This window comes from Oncorhynchus nerka, linkage group LG20 (assembly GCF_034236695.1).
Source record: "Oncorhynchus nerka isolate Pitt River linkage group LG20, Oner_Uvic_2.0, whole genome shotgun sequence".
NCBI classification, from domain to species: domain Eukaryota; kingdom Metazoa; phylum Chordata; class Actinopteri; order Salmoniformes; family Salmonidae; genus Oncorhynchus; species Oncorhynchus nerka.
Genome location: NC_088415.1, coordinates 82282856 through 82307477, shown reverse-complemented (window position 1 = coordinate 82307477; position 24622 = coordinate 82282856). Strand labels below are relative to the sequence as shown.

The window sequence follows — 24622 nt, the reverse complement described above, 5'->3', positions numbered from 1 at the left end:
CCTGCGCCGCTTCCTGTGTGAGGCAGGGTCGTACTCTGCGGATGTTGTAGAGCATGAACCTACAGGAACGGGCCACCTCCTTTATGTTAGTTGAGAATGACAGGGTGTTGTCCAGGATCACGCCAAGGTTCTTAGCGCTCTGGGAGGAGGACACAATGGAGTTGTCGACCGTGATGGCGAGATCATGGAACGGGCAGTCCTTCCCCGGGAGGAAGAGCAGCTCCGTCTTGCCGAGGTTCAGCTTGAGGTGGTGATCCGTCATCCACACTGATGTGTCTGCCAGACATGCAGAGATGCGATTCGCCACCTGGTCATCAGAAGGGGGAAAGGAGAAGATTAATTGTGTGTCGTCTGCATAGCAATGATAGGAGAGACCATGTGAGGTTATGACAGAGCCAAGTGACTTGGTGTATAGCGAGAATAGGAGAGGGCCTAGAACAGAGCCCTTGGGGGACACCAGTGGTGAGAGCACGTGGTGTGGAGACGGATTCTCGCCACGCCACCTGGTAGGAGCGACCTGTCAGGTAGGACGCAATCCAAGCGTGGGCCGCTCCGGAGATGCCCAACTCGGAGAGGGTGGAGAGGAGGATCTGATGGTTCACAGTATCGAAGGCAGCCGATAGGTCTAGAAGGATGAGAGCAGAGGAGAGAGAGTTAGCTTTAGCAGTGCGGAGCGCCTCCGTGATACAGAGAAGAGCAGTCTCAGTTGAATGACTAGTCTTGAAACCTGACTGATATGGATCAAGAAGGTCATTCTGAGAGAGATAGCGGGAGAGCTGGCCAAGGACGGCACGTTCAAGAGTTTTGGAGAGAAAAGATGTTCTTCGGCTTGCAAGCCTCCCCCTTTTTCCTCCAAACATAACGATGGGCATTATGGCCAAACAGTTATATTTTTGTTTCGTCAGACCAGAAGACATTTCTCCAAAAAGTACGATCTTTGTCCCCATGTGCAGTTGCAAACCGTAGTCTGGTTTTTTTTATAGCGGTTTTGGAACAGTCGCTTCTTCGTTGCTGAGCGGCCGTTCAGGTTATGTCGATATTGGATTCATTTTACTGTGGATGTAGATACTTTTGTACCCGTTTCCTCCAGCATCTTCACAAGGTCCTTTGCTGTTGTTCTGGGATTGATTTGCACTTTTCGCACTAAAGTACGTTCATCTCTAGGAGACAGAACGCATCTCCTTCCTGAGCGGTATAACGGCTGCGTGGTCCCATGGTATTTATACTTGCATACTATTGTTTGTACAGCTGAACGTGGTATCTTCAGGTGTTTGGAAATTGCTCCCATGGATGAACCAGACTTGTGGAGGTCTACAATTGTTTTTCTGAGGTCTTGGCTGATTTCTTTTGATTTTCCCATGATGTCAAGCAAAGAGGCACTGAATTTGAAGGTAGGGCTTGAAATACATCCACAGGTACACCTCCAATTGACTCAAATGATGTCAATTAGCCTATCAGAAGCTTCTAAAGCCATGACATCCTTTTCTGGAATTTTCCAAGCTGTTAAAACGCACAGTCAACTTAGTGTATGTAAACTTCTGACCCACTGGAATTGTGATACAGTGAATTATAAGTGAAATAATCTGTCTGAAAACAATTGTTGGAAAAATGACTTGTGTCATCCACAAAGTAGATGTCCTAACCGACTTGCCAAAACTATAGTTTGTTAACAAGAAATTTGTGGAGTGGTTGAAAAACGAGTTTTAATGACTCCAACCTAAGTGTATGTAAACGTCCGACGTCAACTGTATATCGCTCTATTATGCGTGTGACTACTTTGCCACAGATTTCCAAAATTAAAATCACTTGAAGCTGATTTGCTGGTGTTTTTACAGTATTTTATGTCCAACAAATTTTTTTTAAAGAACAAACTTTGTTTTATATATATATATACACATACACACACATACACAGAGTTGAAGTCGGAAGTTTACATACACATACAGTTGGGCAAAAAAAAGTATTTAGTCAGCCACCAATTGTGCAAGTTCTCCCACTTAAAAAGATGAGAGGCCTGTCATTTTCATCATAGATACACTTCAACTATGACAGACAAAATGAGGAAAAAAAATCCAGAAAATCACATTGTAGGATTTTTAATGAATTTATTTGCAAATTATGGTGGAAAATAAGTATTTGGTCAATAACAAAAGTTTATCTCAATACTTTGTTATATACCCTTTGTTGGCAATGACAGAGGTCAAACGTTTTCTGTAAGTCTTCACAAGGTTCACACACACTGTTGCTGGTATTTTGGTCCATTCCTCCATGCAGATCTCCTCTAGAGCAGTGATGTGTTGGGGCTGTTGCTGGGCAACACAGACTTTCAACTCCCTCCAAAGATTTTCTATGGGGTTGAGATCTGGAGACTGGCTAGGCCACTCCAGGACCTTGAAATGCTTCTTACGAAGCCACTCCTTCGTTGCCCGGGCGGTGTGTTTGGGATCATTGTCATGCTGAAAGACCCAGCCACGTTTCATCTTCAATGCCCTTGCTGATGGTAGGCTTTGTTACTTTGGTCCCAGCTCTCTGCAGGTCATTCACTAGGTCCCCCGTGTGGTTCTGGGATTTTTGCTCACCGTTCTTGTGATAATTTTGACCCCCCGGGGGAGATCTTGCGTGGAGCCCCAGATCGAGGGAGATTATCAGTGGTCTTGTATGTCTTCCATTTCCTAATAATTGCTCCCACAGTTGATTTCTTCAAACCAAGCTGCTTACCTATTGCAGATTCAGTCTTCCCAGCCTGGTGCAGGTCTACAATTTTGTTTCTGGTGTCCTTTGACAGCTCTTTGGTGTTGGCCATAGTGACGTTTGGAGTGTGACTGTTTGAGGTTGTGGACAGGTGTCTTTTATACTGATAACAAGTTCAAACAGGTGTCATTAATACAGGTAACGAGTGGAGGACAGAGGGCCTCTTAAAGAAGAAGTTACAGGTCTGTGAGAGCCAGAAATCTTGCTTGTTTGTAGGTGACCAAATACTTATTTTCCACCATAATTTGCAAATAAATTCATTAAAAATCCTACAATGTGATTTTCTGGATTTTTTTTCCCTCATTTTGTCTGTCATAGTTGAAGTGTACCTATGATGAAAATTACAGGCCTCTCATCTTTTTAAGTGGGAGCTCTTGCACAATCGGTGGCTGACTTAATACTTTTTTGCCCCACTGTATACATACGTTTTTCAACCACTCCACAAATGTCTTGTCAACAAACTATAGTTTTGGCAAGTCGATTAGGACATCTACTTTGTTCATGACACAAGTCATTTTTCCAACAATTGTTTACAGACAGATTATTTCACTTATAATACATGGTATCACAATTCCATTCGTAAAGTACTCAGACCCTTTGACTTTTCCACTTTTACGTTTACAGCCTTATTTTAAAATGGATAGAATTAAATCATTTAATCTGCAATCTACACACAATAGTCCATAATGACAAAGCGAAAACAGGTTTTTAGAAATGTTTGCAAATGTATTAAAAACAGAAATAACTTATTTACATAAGTAAATTGATCATCCTTGAGATATTTCTACAACTTGATTCGAGTCCTCCTGTGGTAAATTCAATTGACTGGACATGATTTGGAAAGGCACACACCTGTCTATATAAGGTCCCACAGTTGACAGTGCATGTCAGAGCAAAATCCAAGCCACGAGGTCGTAAGGAATTGTCCGTAGCGCTCCGAGACGACAGGAATGTGTCCAGCCACAGATCTGGGGAAGGGTACCAAAAATTGAAGGTCCTCAAGAACACAGTGGCCTCCATCATTCTTAAATGCAAGACGTTTGGAACCACCAAGACTCTTCCTAGAGCTGGCCGCCCGGCCAAACGGAGCAATCTGGGAAGAAGGGCCTTGGTCAGGGCGGTGACCAAGAACCTGATGGTCACTCTGACAGAGCGCCAGGGTTCACCTGTGGAGATGGGAGAACCTTCCAGAAGGACAACCATCTCTGCAGCACTCCACCAATTACAGTGGCTAACGAAAGTATTCACCCCCTGTAACGTTCGTCATCTTCCTCTGATGAGGAGTAAGGGGGATCGGACCAATTTGCAGCGTGGTAAGTGTCCATTTTAATAAGACAAACTGAACACTACAAAAATACAAAATAACAAACGAAACGGTCCCGTGTGGTAACAAACACTAACACAGAAAATAATCACCCACAACTCAAAAGTGAAACCAGGCTACCTAAATATGGTTCTCAATCAGGGACAACGATAAACAGCTGCCTCTGATTGAGAACCATATCAGACCAAACACAGGAATCCCAAAACATAGAAAAAGGAACATAGACAAACCACCCAACTCACGCCCTGACCATACTAAAACAAAGACATAATAAAAGAACTAAGGTCAGAACGTGACACCCCCTTGGCATTTTTCCTATTTTGTTGCCTAACAACCTGGAATTAAAATAGATTTTTTTGGGGGGGTTGTATCATTTGCTTTACACAACATGCCTACCACTTTGAAGTTGCAAAATATTTTATATTATGAAATAAACAGGAAATAAGACAACAACAACAAAACTTGAGCGCACATAACTATTCACGCCCCCAAAGTCAATACTTTGTAGAGACACCTTTTGCAGCAACTACAGCTGCAAGTATCTTGGGGTATGTGTCTATAAGCTTGGCACATCTAGCCACTGGGATTTTTGCTCATTCTTCAAGGCAAAACTGCTCCAGCTCATTCAAGTTGGATGGGTTCCACTGATGAAAACCTGCTCCAGAGAGCTCAGGACCTCAGACTGGGGTGAAGGTACATCTTCCAACAGGACAACAACCCTAAGCACACAGTCAAGACAACGCAGGAGCGGCTACGGGACAATGTCCTGGAGTGGCCCAGCCAGAGCCCGGACTTGAACCCAATCTAATGCCTCCGGAGAGACCTGAAAATAGCTGTGCAGCAACGCTCCCCATCCAACCTCACAGAACTTGACAGGATCTGCAGAGAAGAATGGGACAAACTCCCTAAATACAGATGTGCCAAGCTTGTAGCGTCATACCGAAGAAGACTCAATACTGTAATCTCTGCCAAAGGTGCTTCAACAAAGTACTGAATACTTACGTAAATGTGATATTTCAGCTTTTTATTGTTAAGAAATTAGCAAACATATCTAAAAAACTGTTTTTGCTTTGTCATTATGGGGTACTGTGTGTAGATTTTTTTTTTTTAACTATTGAATACATTTTAGAATAAGGCTGTAACAAAATGTGGAAAAAGTCAAGGAGCTGTGTGTGTGTGTGTGTGTGTGTGTGTGTGTGTGTGCGTGTGTAAACACACACATATTCATATATTTACATTTAAGTCATTTAGCAGACGCTCTTATCCAGAGCGACTTACAAATTGGTGCATTCACCTTATGACATCCAGTGGAACAGCCACTTTACAATAGTGCATCTAAATATTTTAAGGGGGGTGAGAAGGATTACTTTATCCTATCCTAGGTATTCCTTAAAGAGGTGGGGTTTCAGGTGTCTCCGGAAGGTGGTGATTGACTCCGCTGTCCTGGCGTCATGAGGGAGTTTGTTCCACCATTGGGGGGCCAGAGCAGCGAACAGTTTTGACTGGGCTGAGCGGGAACTGTACTTCCTCAGTGGTAGGGAGGCGAGCAGGCCAGAGGTGGATGAACGAAGTGCCCTTGTTTGGGTGTAGGGCCTGATCAGAGCCTGGAGGTACTGAGGTGCCGTTCCCCTCACAGCTCCGTAGGCAAGCACCATGGTCTTGTAGCGGATGCGAGCTTCAACTGGAAGCCAGTGGAGAGAGCGGAGGAGCGGGGTGACGTGAGAGAACTTGGGAAGGTTGAACACCAGACGGGCTGCGGCGTTCTGGATGAGTTGTAGGGGTTTAATGGCACAGGCAGGGAGCCCAGCCAACAGCGAGTTGCAGTAATCCAGACGGGAGATGACAAGTGCCTGGATTAGGACCTGCGCCGCTTCCTGTGTGAGGCAGGGTCGTACTCTGCGGATGTTGTAGAGCATGAACCTACAGGAACGGGCCACCGCCTTGATGTTAGTTGAGAATGACAGGGTGTTGTCCAGGATCACGCCAAGATTCTTAGCGCGCTGGGAGGAGGACACAATGGAGTTGTCAACCGTGATGGCGAGATCATGGAACGGGCAGTCCTTCCCGGGAGGAAGAGCAGCTCCGTCTTGCCGAGGTTCAGCTTGAGGTGGTGATCCGTCATCCACACTGATATGTCTGCCAGACATGCAGAGATGCGATTCGCCACCTGGTCATCAGAAGGGGGAAAGGAGAAGATTAATTGTGTGTCGTCTGCATAGCAATGATAGGAGAGACCATGTGAGGTTATGACAGAGCCAAGTGACTTGGTGTATAGCGAGAATAGGAGAGGGCCTAGAACAGAGCCCTGGGGACACCAGTGGTGAGAGCACGTGGTGAGGAGACAGATTCTCGCCACGCCACCTGGTAGGAGCGACCTGTCAGGTAGGACGCAATCCAAGCGTGGGCCGCGCCGGGAGATGCCCAACTCGGAGAGGGTGGAGAGGAGGATCTGATGGTTCACAGTATCGAAGGCAGCCGATAGGTCTAGAAGGATGAGAGCAGAGGAGAGAGAGTTAGCTTTAGCAGTGCGGAGCGCCTCCGTGATACAGAGAAGAGCAGTCTCAGTTGAATGACTAGTCTTGAAACCTGACTGATTAGGATCAAGAAGGTCATTCTGAGAGAGATAGCGGGAGAGCTGGCCAAGGACGGCACGTTCAAGAGTTTTGGAGAGAAAAGAAAGAAGGGATACTGGTCTGTAGTTGTTGACATCGGAGGGATCGAGTGTATGTTTTTTTCAGAAGGGGTGCAACTCTCGCTCTCTTGAAGACGGAAGGGACGTAGCCAGCGGTCAGGGATGAGTTGATGAGCGAGGTGAGGTAAGGGAGAAGGTCTCCGGAAATGGTCTGGAGAAGAGAGGAGGGGATAGGGTCAAGCGGGCAGGTTGTTGGGCGGCCGGCCGTCACAAGACGCGAGATTTCATCTGGAGAGAGAGGGAGAAAGAGGTCAGAGCACAGGGTAGGGCAGTGTGAGCAGAACCAGCGGTGTCGTTTGACTTAGCAAACGAGGATCGGATGTCGTCGACCTTCTTTTCAAAATGGTTGACGAAGTCATCTGCAGAGAGTGAGGGGGGGAGGGGGAGGAGGATTCAGGAGGGAGGAGAAGGTGGCAAAGAGCTTCCTAGGGTTAGAGGCAGATGCTTGGAATTTAGAGTGGTAGAAAGTGGCTTTAGCAGCAGAGACAGAAGAGGAAAATGTAGAGAGGAGGGAGTGAAAGGATGCCAGGTCCGCAGGGAGGCGAGTTTTCCTCCATTTCCGCTCGGCTGCCCGGAGCCCTATTCTGTGAGCTCGCAATGAGTCGTCGAGCCACGGAGCGGGAGGGGAGGACCGAGCCGGCCTGGAGGATAGGGGACATAGAGAGTCAAAGGATGCAGAAAGGGAGGAGAGGAGGGTTGAGGAGGCAGAATCAGGAGATAGGTTGGAGAAGGTTTGAGCAGAGGGAAGAGATGATAGGATGGAAGAGGAGAGAGTAGCGGGGGAGAGAGAGCGAAGGTTGGGACGGCGCGATACCATCCGAGTAGGGGCAGTGTGGGAAGTGTTGGATGAGAGCGAGAGGGAAAAGGATACAAGGTAGTGGTCGGAGACTTGGAGGAGTTGCAATGAGGTTAGTGGAAGAACAGCATCTAGTAAAGATGAGGTCGAGCGTATTGCCTGCCTTGTGAGTAGGGGGAAGGTGAGAGGGTGAGGTCAAAAGAGGAGAGGAGTGGAAAGAAGGAGGCAGAGAGGAATGAGTCAAAGGTAGACGTGGGGAGGTTAAAGTCACCCAGAACTGTGAGAGGTGAGCCGTCCTCAGGAAAGGAGCTTATCAAGGCATCAAGCTCATTGATGAACTCTCTGAGGAAACCTGGAGGGCGATAAATGATAAGGATGTTAAGCTTGAAAGGGCTGGTAACTGTGACAGCATGGAATTCAAAGGAGGCGATAGACAGATGGGTAAGGGGAGAAAGAGAGAATGACCACTTGGGAGAGATGAGGATGCCGGTGCCACCACCCCGCTGACCAGAAGCTCTCGTGGTGTGCGAGAACACGTGGGCGGACGAAGAGAGAGCAGTAGGAGTAGCAGTGTTATCTGTGGTGATCCATGTTTCCGTCAGTGCCAAGAAGTCGAGGGACTGGAGGCAGGCATAGGCTGAGATGAACTCTGCCTTGTTGGCCGCAGATCGGCAGTTCCAGAGGCTACCGGAGACCTGGGACTCCACGTGGGTCGTGCGCGCTGGGACCACCAGATTAGGGTACGCGGCCACGCGGTGTGGAGCGTTTGTATGGTCTGTGCAGAGAGGAGAGAACAGGGATAGACAGACACATAGTTGACAGGCTACAGAAGAGGCTACGCTAATGCAAAGGAGATTGGAATGACAAGTGGACTACACGTCTCGAATGTTCAGAAAGTTAAGCTTACGTAGCGAGAATCTTATTGACTAAAATGATTAAAATGATACAGTACTGCTGAAGTAGGCTAGCTGGCAGTGGCTGCGTTGTTGACTTTGTAGGCTAGCTGGCAGTGGCTGCGTTGTTGACACTACACTAATCAAGTCGTTCCGTTGAGTGTAATAGTTTCTACAGTGCTGCTATTCGGGGCTAGCTGGCTAGCTAGCAGTGTTGATTACGTTACGTTGCGTTAAAAGAACGACAATAGCTGGCTAGCTAACCTAGAAAATCGCTCTAGACTACACAATTATCTTTGATACAAAGACGGCTATGTAGCTAGCTATGTAGCTAGCTACGATCAAACAAATCAAACCGTTGTACTGTAATGAAATTAAATGAAAATGTGATACTACCTGTGGAGCGAGCGGAATGCGACCGGGTTGTTGAGTGCGGAAGTTCTATTCGGTAGACGTTGGCTAGCTGTTGGCTAGCTAGCAGTGTCTCCTACGTTAAGGACGACAAATAGCTGGCTAGCTAACCTCGGTAAATTAAGATAATCACTCTAAAACTACACACTCTAAACTACACAATTATCTTGGATACGAAGACAGCAAAGACAACTATGTAGCTAGCTAACACTACACTAATCAAGTCGTTCAGTTGAGTGTAATAGTTTCTACAGTGCTGCTATTTGGTAGACGGTGGACGTTTGCTAGCTGGCTAGCTGCTGGGCAGATAGCAGTGTAGACTACGTTAGGACGACGAAATACGATAATTACGCAATTATCTTTGATACAATGACGGCTATGTAGCTAGCTAAGAAGAAATTGCTAAGATTAGACAAATCAAACCGTTGTACTATAATGAAATGTAATGAAATGTAATGAAAAGTTATACTACCTGCGGACCGAAGTGCGGATGCGACCGCTCGCTCCAACCCGGAAGTTAATGTAGTGTTACATTGGTTTTAAGAGCAGTTAGACAAATTTGCTAAAATAACATTTTGTATTAAACTGGCTTCTGAACCAGCTTACTTTCCGTCTTTCTGATTGGTTCTAATATACATCACTCGAGGACAAAGACTGCTTTCTGACTTCTGTTGGCCGTCCTTACCTAACAAGATCCTTTCACTAGAATGCAGTTGGTTGAGATATACACCGTTGAAGTCAGAAGTATACATACACTTAGGTTGGAGTCATTAATTCAACCACAAATTTCATGTTAACAAACTACAGTTTTGGCAAGTTGGTTAGGACATCTACGTTGTGCATGACACAAGTAATTTTTCCAACAATTGTTTACAGACAGATTATTTCACTTATAATTCACTGAATCACAATTCCAGTGGGTCAAAAGTTTATATACACTAAGTTGACTGTGCCTTTAAACAGTTTGGAAAATTCCAGAAAATGATGTCATGCCTTTAGAAGCTTCTGAAAGGCTAATTGACATCATTTGAGTCAATTGGAGGTGTACCTGTGGATGTATTCCAAGGCCTACCTTCAAACTCAGTGCTTCTTTGTTTGACATCATGGGAAAATCAAAATAAATCAGCCAAGACCTCAGAAACAATTGTAGACATCCACAAGTCTGGTTCATCCTTGGGAGCAATTTCCAAATACCTGAAGGTACCATGTTCATCTGTACAGACAATAATATGCAAGTATAAACACCATGGGACCACGCAGCCGTCATACCGCTCAGGATGGAGATGCGTTCTGTCTCCTAGAGATGAACGTAATTTAGTGTGAAAAGTGCACATCAATCCCAGAACAACAGCAAAGGACCTTGTGAAGATGCTGGAGGAAACCGGTACAAAATTATCTATATCCACAGTAAAACGAGTCTTATATCGACATAACCTGAAAGGTCGCTCAGCAAGGAAGAAGCCATTGCTCCAAAACTGCCATAAAAATGCCAGACTACGGTTTGCAAGTGCACATGGGGACAAAGACCGTACCTTTGGAGAAATGTCCTCTGGTCTGATGAAACAAAAATAGAACTGTTTGGCCATAATGACCATCGTTATGTTTGGAGGAAAAAGAGGCAAGCCGGAGAACACCATCCCAACCGTGAAGCACGGGGGTGGCAGCATCATGTTGTGGGGGTGTTTTGCTGCAGGAGGGACTAGTGCACTTCACAAAATAGATGGCATGAGGAAGGAAAATTATGTGGATATATTGAAGCAACATTTCAAGACGTCGGTCAGGAAGTTAAAGCTTGGTCGCAAATGGGCCTTCCAAATGGACAATGACCCCAAGCATACTTCCAAAGTTGTGGCAAAATGGCTCAAGGACAATGAAGTTAAGGTATTGGAGTGGCCATCACAAAGCCCTGACCTCAATACTATAGAAAATTTGTGGGCAGAACTGAAAAAGCCTGTGCGAGCAAGGAGGCCTACAAACCTGACTCCGTTACACCAGCAGTGTCAGGAGGAATGGGCCAAAATTCACCCAACCTATTCTGGGAAGCTTGTGGAAGGCTACCCAAAACATTTGACCCAAGTTAAACAATTCAAAGGCAATGCTGCCAAATACTAATTGAGTATATGTAAACTTCTGACACACTGGGAATGTGATGAAAGAAATAAAAGCTCAAATGACTGTATTCCCAGTCATGTAAAATCCATCGATGTGTATGGCTTAATTTATTTAAATTGACTGATTTCCTTACATTAACTGTAATTCAACAAAATCTTTGAAATTCTTGCATGTTGCATGTATATTTTTGTTCAGTGTATTTTTGCTCAGAAAACTTGGGCCACATAAAATCATTTGTGGGACAAATTTGGCCTGCGGGCCATCAATTGGGGAACCCTGGTTTAGGGTAATAATGGGCTTATGCACCGATTTACATTAGCATAACAAAAGCCAATATAGGCTACTACTGTTGTCCAGTAGAAGCCTAAACATTTTTATTGATGTACTGTATATTTGTGTCATTACAAATGGATTTGTTATGTCTAGTCCTTTGAAATTCTACTTTCTATCAATGTCAAATACTCCACACAATGCTTTAATTAGTTTCAGGCTTTGTCTTTGCTATTTTAAAATATACCTATAATATAACATTTTATTATACAACTATCATTAGAAATCAAAGTCAGCACATTGATTATTCATATAATCAGAGATGGTGCTTCTCAGTTCCCCCACTCCCTATTTTACGGAGTAGAATGAAACAGAGGTAATAAAATATTTATGTTGCCGCTTTCAAGTGCTAGTCAAAACTCGGAAATGTCCGACATGCTAACTGGCTGAACGCAGCACATGTATTACTATAAACATTTAACATGTAGGAAATGTCAGCGTTTCCTAGTTCAGTTTCATAGTAGAGCATGTGAATGAGGCATAGATGAACCAGTTTACCGGAACTGGAAATGTACACTTATTTTACATAGGCGATGTTTTTAATTCAGGGAGATTTGTTTTAAAACGCAGGTCAGGTATAATATAAATAAAATATAAAGTGTGTCGATTTATTAAGAGGTTAAAATATTTTGTATCACAGCTTGAATATATACTGTACTGCGCACCACGTGACTTCCTTTCCGGTCTAACCTGACAATATGGATGCCAGCCGCGTGCAGCCGATCAAGCTTGCTAGAGTAAGAAAACCCAATCCTTTGTGAAATATCTTAAATATATGAATATTTAAAATCGTAAATACTAATAGTTTCATTTGAGCTCATTTTTGGTAAGTTACTACCACGTTTATACTTGAACGTAGCGGTCCTCATTGCTCGGTGGCCTGCGCGTGCTGGGAGTGCTACAGCAGCCATTTGCTAGTTACTGTAGCTAACAACTCGATAGTTAGAACAGGCTCTTTAGTTTACCCCCCTCTCGTTACCTCGGTTGTGTAATTCTCTGTTTCAATTTCTTCTCCAGGTCACCAAGGTGCTCGGGAGAACGGGTTCCCAGGGACAGTGTACCCAGGTATGTTACTACATTCTGAAAAAGCGAACTTTAAGGTTTTGGCTTTCTAGCCAACTCAATCAGTTGAGAAGAATGTTAAGTTAGCTAATGGTGACCTATTGTGCAGAAAACTAATCCTTGAGCGCTCACATTCTGTAGTTCTTCTGGCTATGCTACATGCTAATGTATAAGATGGTCATTTATAGGTAAACTGTTGATGGCATTTGAGGTCACTAGTCGGCCAGCTAGCTATGTAGCATTTCACGGAAAATCCAAAGTAATGACAGATGTTGTACGTCTCAACCCTGAGAAAATACACGGAACAAAAATAAATATAAACCCAACATGTAAAGTGTTGATTCCATGTTTCATGAGCTGAAATACAATATCCCAGAAATGTTCCATACGTGCAAAAAGCTTACTTCTCTCAAATGTTGCGCACGCATTTGTTTACATCCCTGTTAGGGAGCATTTCTCCTTTGTCAAGGTAATCCATCCACGTCACAGGTGTGGCATATCTAGAGGCTGATTAAACAGCATGATAATTACACGGTGCACTTTGTGCTGGGGACAAAGGTCCACTCTAAAACAGCCTCACAACCGCAGTCCACGTGTAACCACGATAGCCCAGGACCTCCACATCTGGCTTCTTCACCTGCAGCATGGTCTGAGACCAGTCACCCAGTAGCTGATGAAACTGGTTTTGCACAACTGAAGAACTGTCAAATTGTCTCAGGGAAGGTCATCTGCATGCTCCTCGAGCTCACCAGGATCTTGACCTCACTGCAGTTTGGCGTCGTAACCGACTTGAGTGGGCAAATGATCACCTTCGATGTCCACTGGCGCTGGAAGTGTGCTTTTCACAGATGAGAACTGGTTTCAACTGTACCGAGCAGATGGCAGACGTTGTGTGGGCGAGTGGTTTGCTGATGTGAACAGTGTCCCATGGTGGGGTTATGGTATGGGTATTGGACGCTACGGACAACTAACACAATTGCATTTTATCAATGGTAATTTTGAATGCACAGAGATACCGTGATGAGATCCTGAGGCCCGTTGTCGTGCCATTCATCCGTCGCCATGTTTCATAATGCACGGCCCTATGTCGCAAGGATCTGTACACAATTTATGGAAGCTGAGAAGGTACCAGTTCTTCCATGGCCTGCATACTCACCAGGCAATGTCACCTGTTGAGCATGTTTGGAATTTTCTGGATTAGAGGTCGGCCGATTATGATTTTTCAATGCCGATACCGATTTATTGGGGGGCCGAAAAAAGGCGATACCGGTTAATCGGACTTATATATATATATATAGTAGAGCATGTGAATGCGGCATGAATGAATAAACGTGTGTATATATATATATATAGTCCGATTAATCGGTATCGTCTTTTTTATATATATATTTGTAATAATGACAATTACAAAAATACTGAATGAACACTTTAAACTTAATATAATACATAAATAAAAAATCTTAATGAAACCTGTTCAATTTGTTTTAAATAATGCAAAAACTGTTGTAGAAGAAAGTAAAAGTGCAATATGTGCCATGTAAAAAAAGCTTACGGTTTAAGTTCCTTTCTCAGAACATATGAAAGCATTTGGTTCCTTTTAACATGAGAGTTCAATATTCCCAGTTAATACGTTTTAGGTTGTAGTTGTTGTTATAGGACTATTTCTCTCTACCATTTGTATTTCATATACCTTTGACTATTGGATGTTCTTATACACTATAGTATTGCCAGCCTAATCTCGGGAGTTGATAGGCTTGAAGTCATAAACATCGCTGTGCTTCAAGCATTGCGAAGAGCTGCTGGCAAACGCAGGAAAGTGCTGTTTGAATGAATGCTTAAGAACCTCCTGATGCCTACCACCGCTCAGACTGCTCTACCAAATTTTAAATCTGACTTAATTATAATATAATAAACACACAGAAATACAAGCCTTAGTTTCCAGATTTGACCATATTAAAGACTTATCATTTCGAAAACAAAACGTTTATTCGTTCAGTGAAATACGCAACTTTTGTGTATTTTATCGAGCAGGTGTCATCCATAAGTCTAAATATTGCTGTTATATTGCACAACCTTCAATGTTGTCATAATTATGTAAAATTTTGGCAAATTAATTGCGGTGCTTTTTTCGCGAATGCGCGATTTCGCGAATGCGCTTGTTAAATCTTCAATCTTCACCCATTTGGCGAAGTAGGCTGTGATTCGAGGATACGGCACCGCTTTGATAATTTGCAACGCGGGACAAGCTAGTTAAACTAGTAATATCATCAACCATGTGTAGTTAACTAGTGATTATGTTAAGGTTTTTTATAAGATAAGTTTAATGCTAGCTAGCAACTTACCTAGGCTCCTTGCTGCACGCGCGTAACAGGTGGTCAGCCTGCCATGCAGTTATGAAAATATCAAATCGGCCCTAATTAATCGGCCATGCTGATTAATTGGTCGACTTGTACGAAAGAGCGTTCCAGTGCCTGCCAATATCCAGAAACTTCAAACAGCCATTGAATAGGAGTGGGACAACATTCCACAGGCCACAATCAATGGTATGATCAATTCTATGCAAAGGCTACGTCGCACTGCATGAGGCAAGTGGTCACACAAGGTACTGACTGGTTTTCTGATCCCCGCCTCTACCATTTCCCCCTTTTTTAAGGTATCCGTGAGCAACAGATGCATATCTGTTTTCCCAGTGATGTGAAATCCATAGATTGGGGTCTAAATTATGTTCGGTGTAGTTGGCAACTGTCAATGGATTGATACAAATGCACCAGTTCACAACACTTTTCAGATGGGATCTGATTTAAATAATATTTAGGTCCCTGTCAAAGGTTGCAGACAGGTCTTTATGAAATATACATTTAATTAAGATATTATGCAGTACAAATACATTACAGTAATTTAAGCCCAGTAAGCTACGGTCCTGTTCATGCTTTACAGTTTGTAACAATTTATGTATTACAATGCAAATTAGATGCTTCACACTCACACAGCCTCGGCAAACGGCGTCGGGCACTCGCCGTGGAAATGGGGGTGGCGAAACGTGAATTTGAAAACATGTAAACGATTTATCACAGGTGACGCGACAAACGATGGATGTTAACACCCAAGTTATGGTTTTAACTGTAAATCATGACCCCAATGTTAATTTGATTTAAAAGTAATCAACAGTCCATGTTTACTTTTTTTGAGAGCTATGAGTCTATTACAAATCAGTCTGACATTATTTCAGTCTGGCAACAGTATGGTTGGTGTAAAGTGACTGAAATGCATCGACGGTATTGGTGTCGGGCAATGTTGTATGATCTTCTGTGTAGAAAATAACATCTTTGTTTTCCGCCAGTCTGCTTTAGTGCCTGGTCTTGTCCACTCGGTTCTAAGGTCTTGTCCATAGTAGAGGGAAACGTTACGCACTCGTTCCAAAGTCTTTCCGTGATGGGTCATATTTTGTAGCTTAAACCGTTCAAAAGTTTTTGTAGGAATAAAACTAAAACCACTGTTTATTACGGCCGCATCTAGCAGCTACCGGAGGTTATTGACTTAACCTTGGTTCTGTGAACCAAGCGCAGATTCTCATGCAAGCCCTAGTTTGGTGAAACCCTGTTCTAATGTATCCTGCCTTTCTCTTTCAGGTCCGTGTGGAGTTCATGGATGACAGCAACCGGTCCATCATCAGGAATGTGAAGGGGCCAGTCAGAGAAGGCGATGTGTTGACACTTCTGGAGTCTGAAAGGGAAGCCAGGAGGCTACGATAGGTGTGTACTATTGTTCATACAAAGCTTGAGCAGGCAACTAGATTAAGCCACGGGCCGATTTGTCAGGGCAGATAGTGGGGCAGCCTAAACATAATTATAAGTTTTACACTGCAAATTGACCTCAAGTAAGCCCAAAACAAAATTGTATTTGGAATAATTTCATACCTTTTGTTATGTAGAAACAACCGTATTACTTTTTTTTTTTATTGGGGGAATACTTGAAAAAGATTGCAAAAAAATGTTAGACTGAATTTTTTTCTTTTAACCTGAACTTAGATTTCAAGTATAGTAAGGGCCTTCAAATGTACTCCTAGAAAGCAGTTGTGTGCACACGGTTTTGCTTTAATCTTATAACACCTGGTTCAGTTAATCATGGTACTGAGACGCAGTTAAATAAAAAATAAATAAACACAACTGCAAGTCAGTTAAGAACATTCTTATTTACAATGAAGGCCTAAACCAGCCAAACCCGGATGACGCTGGGACAATTGTGCGCCGACCCTATGGGACTCCCAATCACGGCTGGTTTTGATACAGCCTAGAATCGAACCAGGGTGTCTGTAGTGACGCCTCTAACACGGGTGCAGTGCCTTGGACCACTATGTCACTCGGGAGCCCAAGTAGGGCTTTTAGACTGCCACCAGTGCAAGTACACTCACTGATGTAATGTTCTTGGCATCATGGCCCTTGAGGGAACTCACTACAACCACTAAAATTACTGCTTCATAGTATGTAAATAATGGTGTAGGTGGACTGGGAAATCATTCAGTTCTACACTGGTGTATCATCCCAGGGACAAGTTGAGGTCATGTTAGTATTGTGTCCTTGGGTCTGTTATTTAGCTTTTTCAAGGTGGTAGCTATGTGCATAAATTAATACATTCCCACCTCTTTCCTTGCAGTGGCCGGGGAAGATGTGAGATGCCAAACGAAAGCCTGTGGAGATGACACCCCATCAGTACACCTGAAAATGGCCCCACATCTCACTTGTGCAAAGTTAATGAAATAAAATGTTGTTCAAGTTGAAGATTTGTCATTTTTCTGTTCAATGGCAGACATGTGTAGACGTGTTCTGAGATCTGTACTTGGTAGTTTATTTTAATGTACTCTCTTTTCTAGAATATAGTATTAATGCCAACTTGTCATTTGGATTATCCTATTACGACATACAATTCACACCTAGTACTGCAAAAAAATACAGGTGCTGAATTTGAGGTGCAGGGAATGAAGTAGAAGCTGTCATCACTGGAACCATGTGATGTACTTTAAATTGTCTCTGGAATGTTCTGCTGCTTTTGAATTTCAAACTGAAACATGCCCCCTGGGTAGATTTCAAAGAATTGGATTGGATGAAATCTTCACCATGTTGCTTACACCTATTAATTGTTTCAGATCTACAGGGGTGGGTAGGTGGGGCATGGATGAACTTCAAGCCTGTACTTGGACTATAGGAGTACGCAGTGGACCAGTGCCACTGTAGAAATATTGTATGGTCATTTGATTGAAATATTTGGTGCTCCGCTACAAGACCATGGTGCTTGCCTACGGAGCTGTGAGGGGAACGGCACCTCAGTACCTCCAGGCTCTGATCAGGCCCTACACCCAAACAAGGGCACTGCGTTCATCCACCTCTGGCCTGCTCGCCTCCCTACCACTGAGGAAGTACAGTTCCCGCTCAGCCCAGTCAAAACTGTTCGCTGCTCTGGCCCCCCAATGGTGGAACAAACTCCCTCACGACGCCAGGACAGCGGAGTCAATCACCACCTTCCGGAGACACCTGAAACCCCACCTCTTTAAGGAATACCTAGGATAGGATAAAGTAATCCCTCTCACCCCCCCCTGAAAAGATTTAGATGCACTACTGTTCCACTGGAGGTCATAAGGTGAATGCACCAATTTGTAAGTCGCTCTGGATAAGAGCGTCTGCTAAATGACTTACATGTAAATGTAAATGTGATATCAGTTTGTACATCATGGAACCCTTTGCTGTTTCAGTTCGGCTGGGTTTTGTTGCCTGACCTAATCTTAAAGTCCTTTACTGCTCCAATATCTAGAATGATTGTAGAGCATTGTAGCCTCGCAAACCACCGTGATCTCACGAGCTTACACAATTGTTTCACTGGTGTAAGCTCGTGGGATCAGGGTGGCATGATAGACTTCACCTATCCTTTTACATCATCAGGGTTGACTTCAGGTAAGGAAGGCTGTCGTAACATAGGGTATTGGCCTATGAAAGGGGATATTCCTGACACCATACTACAGTATCGTGCTGACATTGATGTATCCAATTTTGTTAAACAGACTATGAGAGGATAGTCTATCAATCGTATCAGTGTTAATGGCAAGTGCCAAACATTTCCTAAATTCCCTTGTTCAGGGTTTTCCAAACTGTCCTGGGTGCATGTTTTTGCCCTAGCACTACACAGCTGTTTCAAATAACACTCATCACGCTTTGATTGTTTGAAGCAGTTGTGTAGTGTACGGCAAAAACTAAAACGCACCCAGGGGTGGCACCAGGACAGTGGTAAACCCTGCCCTAATGTGTTGCTGTATGGACTAGCTTTCTTCAGGGTAGACGTGTTCTATTTTTTAGCTTGTCCTTATAGCCCTTAGCCATACTCAAATGTAGAGTTTCAGTGCTCCAGAATCTTAAATCAAATACTTTATGCTCAAATCTTATTTACTATAATTTCTGCAAACATTTAGCCTACCCTTTTATTTTTGAATGTTTATTGACAAACTATCATTGCGGAAGTTTAAACCATTTTCTGTCTGCAGGTTGTTTTAGCAACATGAGTTGCCAAATAGTTCTAACATGTCACGAAACTACCCTATTGGTGCTGTTGGAGTTATTTGTAATGATGAAATGTCCAGTAGAGGGAAGCATCGTTCCTAGTTTAATTCCAGGAGGACTATTTTCAGTGTGGTCTCCAGATGGAATTTTGTTTACTGCCACAGAGTTATTTTTACACCAATTTGTTACATGAAAAATCACTACCATACAGAACTCAACCTCCCTGTTTGCAATATTTAGGGCCAGATACAAGCAAACATTCAAAAGACTTCAAAAAAATACAACTTTTCATCAAAATGCAAGTGTGTTTTGGATTGTTTCACACACTAAACAGTGACTGAAGTTGTGAAGTGCACTAACAGTATTTTTCTGCAGTGCTGGTTTGAATTCCAGTCTCAGTGGGCAGTTTGAGTGATTTCAAAGTATTCCTTTTGCTGTGTACCTTTTCAACACCTCAGGTTGGTTGTTGGTGAACACAGTCTATTCTGTAGCCTATCTCTTACGTCTGACCTATTTCCAACAACTACTGTAGATGTACGTACTGTTTGTGCTATGGTCATTTATGAATGTCATCTAAATTGATCTTGAGTGACATTATTATGCTTCCGGATACTGTGACAAATGTCACATATTCCTTTAAATCATTTATGTCTGAACTCCGTTGTCTGTCATTGCCTTTCATGCTTTTGAATGTCTCCTTATCTGATCAAATGTGATTTTTGTTGACTTCTGGTAAATAATGATTATCTGATTCATTATTTTCACAATGTGAGCTCTTATGTAACTTTATCACAATGCTGTGTCTTGTTTAAGAGAGGGCATTTGGCAAATGTGGAAACCATTTTGAAAAGTAGGTTAAAAGGATGACAGAAAGGACTTGTCTAGACTAGTACAGCAATGCACCTGTTCTGTGGATCAACAGCTCGACACAAATAACAATGACCTACACTACCGGTCAAAAGTTTTAGAACACCTACTCATTCAAGGGTTTTTCTTTACTTTTACTATTTTCTACATTGTAGAATAATAGTGAAGACAAAACTATGAAATAACACATATGGAATCATGTAGTAACCAAAAAAAGTGTTAAACAAATCAAAATATATTTGACATTCTTCAAATAGCCACACTTTGCCTTGATGACAGCTTTGTATACTCTTGGCATTCTCTCAACCAGCTTCATGAGGTTGTCACCCGGAATTTCAATTAACAGCTGTGCCTTCTTAAAAGTTAATTTGTGGAATTTCTTTCCTTATTGCGTTTGAGCCAGTCAGTTGTGACAAGTTAGGGGGGTACAGAGAAGATATCCCTATATGGTAAAAGACCAAGTCCATATTATTGCAAGAACAACTCAAATAAGCAAAGAGAAACAACAATACATCATTACTTTAAGACATGAAGGTCAGTGTAACTGACAATTAACCTGTAAGTCTATGTCGTTGTTTTTTGTTTGAATTGTTTACGTGTTCGCTATGCGGTGGAAATGATAAGACAAGCGGAACTATGTGGCTAAGAACCTTTGTAACGGGGATTATTATTGTAGCAACACACCTTTGGAGTGAAGGCAATCCCGTGCTGTGTTAGCTAAATTTTCATGTCTTCGGATGTAGTTCGTAAAGGTTGAAGTGTGTATGTTAGGATGGGTACATTATAATAATTAAGGATGAAGTGTGAATTCATGCCAGGAATAATACGTGTGAAGTTTGATTTCCCCCCTTCTGTAATAAGCAGCCAATGAGGTATTTTTCCATTATTCATGTGTTTAATCTGATACTGTTATAGCTCCGGCTAAACTGTTTTATGTATGTAAGCACTTCAGTTATTTATTTTTATTTCACCTTTATTTAACCAGGTAGGCAAGATGATTTACAATTGCGACCTGGCCAAGATAAAGCAAAGCAGTTCGACACATACAACAACAACACATGGAGTAAAACAAACATACAGTCAATAATACAGTAGAAAAAAATCTATATACAATGTGAGCAAGTGAGGTGAGATAAGGGAGGTAATGGCATAAAAAGGCCATGGTGGCGAAGGAAATACAATATAGCAAGTAAAACACGGGAATGGTTGGTTCGCAGTGGAAGAATGTGCAAAGTAGAGGGAAATAATGGGGTGCAAAGGAGCAAAATAAATAAATACAGTAGGGAAAGAGGTAGTTGTTGGACTAAATTATAGATGGGCTATGTACAGGTGCAGTAATCTGTGAGCTGCTCTGACAGCTGGTGCTTAAAGCTAGTGAGGGAGATAAGTGTTTCCAGTTTCAGAGATTTTTGTAGTTTTTTCCAGTCTTTGGCAACAGAGAACTGGAAGGAGAGGCGGCCAAAGGAAGAATTTGTTTTGGGGGTGACCAGAGAGATATACCTGCTGGAGCGAGTGCTACAGGTGGGTGCTGCTATGGTGACCAGCGAGCTGAGATAAGGGGGGACTTTACCTAGCAGGGTCTTGTAGATGACCTGGAGCCAGTGGGTTTGGCGACGAGTATGAAGCGAGGGCCAGCCAACGAGAGCGTACAGGTCAGTGGTGGGTAGTATATGGGGCTTTGGTGACAAAACGGATGGCACTGTGATAGACTGCAACCAATTTATTGAGTAGGGTATTGGAGGCTATTTTGTAAATGACATCGCCGAAGTCCAGGATCGGTAGGAAGGTCAGTTTTATGAGGGTATGTTTGGCAGCATGAGTGAAGGATGCTTTGTTGTGAAATAGGAAGCCGATTCTAGATTTAACTTTGGATTGGAGATGTTTGATGTGAGTCTGGAAGGAGAGTTTACAGTCTAACCAGACACCTAGGTATTTGTAGTTGTCCACATATTCTAAGTCAGAGCCGTCCAGAGTAGTGATGTTGGACAGGCGGGCAGGTGCAAGCAGCGATCGGTTGAAGAGCATGCATTTAGTTTTCCTTGTATTTAAGAGCAATTGGAGGCTACGGAAGGAGAGTTGTATGGCATTGAAGCTCGCCTGGAGGGTTGTTAACACAGTGTCCAAAGAAGGGCCAGAAGTATACAGAATGGTGTCGTCTGTGTAGAGGTGGATCAGAGACTCACCAGCAGCAAGAGGGACATCATTGATGTATACAGAGAAGAGAATCGGTCCAATAATTGAACCCTGTGGCACCCCCATAGAGACTGCCAGAGGCCCGGACAACAGACCCTACGATTTGACAGACTGAACTCTATCAGAGAAGTAGTTGGTGAACCAGGCGAGGCAATCATTTGAGAAACCAAGGCTGTCGAGTCTGCCGATGAGGATGTGGTGATTGACAGAGTCGAAAGTCTTGGCCAGGACAATGAATACTGCTGCACAGTATTGTTTATCGATGGCGGTTAAGATATCGTTTAGGACCTTGAGCGTGGCTGAGGTGCACCCATGACCAGCTCTGAAACCAGATTGCATAGCGGAGAAGGTATGGTGGGATTCGCAATGGTAGGTAATCTGTTTGTTGACTTGTCTTTCGAAGACGTTAGAAAGGCAGGGTAGGATAGATATAGGTCTGTAGCAGTTTGGGTCAAGAGTGTCCCCCCCTTTGAAGAGGGGGATGACCGCAGCTGCTTTCCAATCTTTGAGAATCTCAGACGACACGAAAGAGTGGTTGAACAGGCTAGTAATAGGGGTGGCAACAATTTCGGCAGATAATTTTTTAGAAAGAAAGGGTCCAGATTGTCTAGCCCAGCTGATTTGTAGGGGTCCAGATTTTGCAGCTCTTTCAGAACATCAGCTGACTGGATTTGGAAGAAGGAGAAATGGGGAAGGCTTGGTCGAGTTGCTGTGGGAGGTGCAGTGCGGTTGACTGGGATAGGGGTAGCCAGGTGTAAAGCATGGCCAGCCGTAGAAAAATGCTTGTTGAAATTCTCAATTATAGTGGATTTATCGGTGGTGACAGTGTTTCCTATCTTCAGTGCAGTGGGCAGCTGGGAGGAGGTGTTCTTATTCTCCATGGACTTTACAGTGTCCCAGACCTTTTTGAGTTTGTGTTGCAGGAAGCAAATTTCTGCTTGAAAAAGCTAGTCTTGGCTTTTCTAACTGCCTGTATATATTGGTTTCTAGCTTCCCTGAAAAGTTGCATATCACGGGGGCTGTTCGATGCTAATGCAGATCGCCATAGGATGTTTTTGTGTTGGTTAAGGGCAGTCAGGTCTGGAGACAACCAAGGGCTATATCTGTTCCTGATTCTAAATTTCTTGAATGGGGCATGCTTATTTAAGATGGTGAGGAAGGCATTTAAAAAAAATAACCAGGCATCCTCTACTGACGGGATGAGATCAATATCCTTCCAGGATACCCCGGCCAGGTCGTTTAGAAAGGCCTGCTCGCTGAAGTGTTTCAGGGAGCGTTTGACAGTGATGAGTGGAGGTTGTTTGACCGCTGACCCATTACGGAAGCAGGCAATGAGGCAGTGATCGCTGAGATCTTGGTTGAAAACAGCAGAGGTGTATTTAGAGGGCAAGTTGGTTAGGATCATATCTATGAGGGTGCCTGTGTTTACGGCTTTGGGGTGGTACCTGGTGGGTTCATTGATCATTTGTGTGAGATTGAGGGCATCAAGTTTAGATTGTAGGATGGCTGGGGTGTTAAGCATGTTCCAGTTTAGGTCGCCTAGCAGCACGAGCTCTGAAGATAGATGGGGGGCAATCAGTTCACATATGGTGTCCAGAGCACAGCTGTGGGCAGAGGGTGGTCTATAGCATGCGGCAACGGTGACAGACTTGTTTTTAGAGAGGTAGGTTTTTAAAAGTAGAAGTTCAAATTTTTGGGGTACAGACCTGGATAGTAGGACAGAACTCTGCAGGCTATCTTTGGAGTAGATTGCATCACTGCCCCTTTGGCCGTTCTTTTTTTTTTTTTTTGTTTTTTGTTGAATTTTTACCCCCTTTTTCTCCCCAATTTCGTGGTAGCTACTAATTTTGTAGTAGCTACTATCTTGTCTCATTGCTACAACTCCCGTACGGGCTCGGGAGAGACGAAGGTTGAAAGTCATGCGTCCTCCGATACACAACCCAACCAAGCCACACTGCTTCTTAACCTCTTAAGTCGACCCTCTACTTTTTTGAACATTCTGTTAAAAATCGCGCAACATTTCAGCGCCCTGCTACTCATGCCAGGAATATAGTATATGCATTTGCTTAGTCTGTGTGGATAGAAAACACTCAGACGTTTATAAAACTGGTTAAATCACTGCTGTGGCTTTACCAGAACGGCATTTACATCGAAAAGCACAGGAAAAACTGATCACTGAAAATGGGAAAATATATCCATGCGCTACTTGAACCCATTGATAAAGGTGAACCACAATTAATTGACTGAGGTTGCAGTACCTACAGCTGCCACACGGTGTCTAGAGTCTTGTCATTTCCCTTCGAGTTTTTTCTTGGTCAAACACATGCAGGGCACCGTATCTCCTATGGTCTAGGACCGGATATTTTCGTTGAGTTTCTAGCCTGACATTTTTCCAGACGGACAGCTAATGATCTTTACATCGCCTCCTGATGAATTTTATCGCTTATTAACGTTTACTAATACCTAAAGTTGCATTACAAATGTATTTCGAAGTGTTTTGTGAAAGTTTATCGTCGACTTTTTGAATTTTAAAAAATGACGTTACGTTTTGAAACAATGTTTTTTTCGTTTATCACACAGTCTACATATAACGATATCTAGGCTTTATATGGACCGATTTAATCGAAATAAAGACCCAAATAGTGT

General features: G+C 43.3%; 1 protein-coding gene across 1 annotated transcript; it reads left to right on the top strand.

Moving 5' to 3' along the window:
• Positions 1-11969: 11969 nt before the first annotated feature.
• Positions 11970-17149, top strand: LOC115103257 (ribosomal protein S28). Its single transcript, XM_029624079.2, has 4 exons — positions 11970-12046; positions 12327-12374; positions 16001-16123; positions 17025-17149. The coding sequence occupies exons 1-3, from the start codon at positions 12008-12010 to the stop codon at positions 16121-16123; spliced, it is 210 nt and encodes a 69-aa protein (XP_029479939.1). The 5' UTR covers positions 11970-12007; the 3' UTR covers positions 17025-17149.
• Positions 17150-24622: the final 7473 nt, after the last annotated feature.

Excerpts from the sequence above, each read along its gene's own strand:
- LOC115103257 (XM_029624079.2), top strand. The coding sequence starts at position 12,008 with ATGGATGCCAGCCGCGTGCAGCCGATCAAGCTTGCTAGA. Across the intron at positions 12,047-12,326 it reads AGCCGATCAAGCTTGCTAGA|GTCACCAAGGTGCTCGGGAG; the intron begins GTAAGAAAACCC and ends TTTCTTCTCCAG. Across the intron at positions 12,375-16,000 it reads CCCAGGGACAGTGTACCCAG|GTCCGTGTGGAGTTCATGGA; the intron begins GTATGTTACTAC and ends TTTCTCTTTCAG.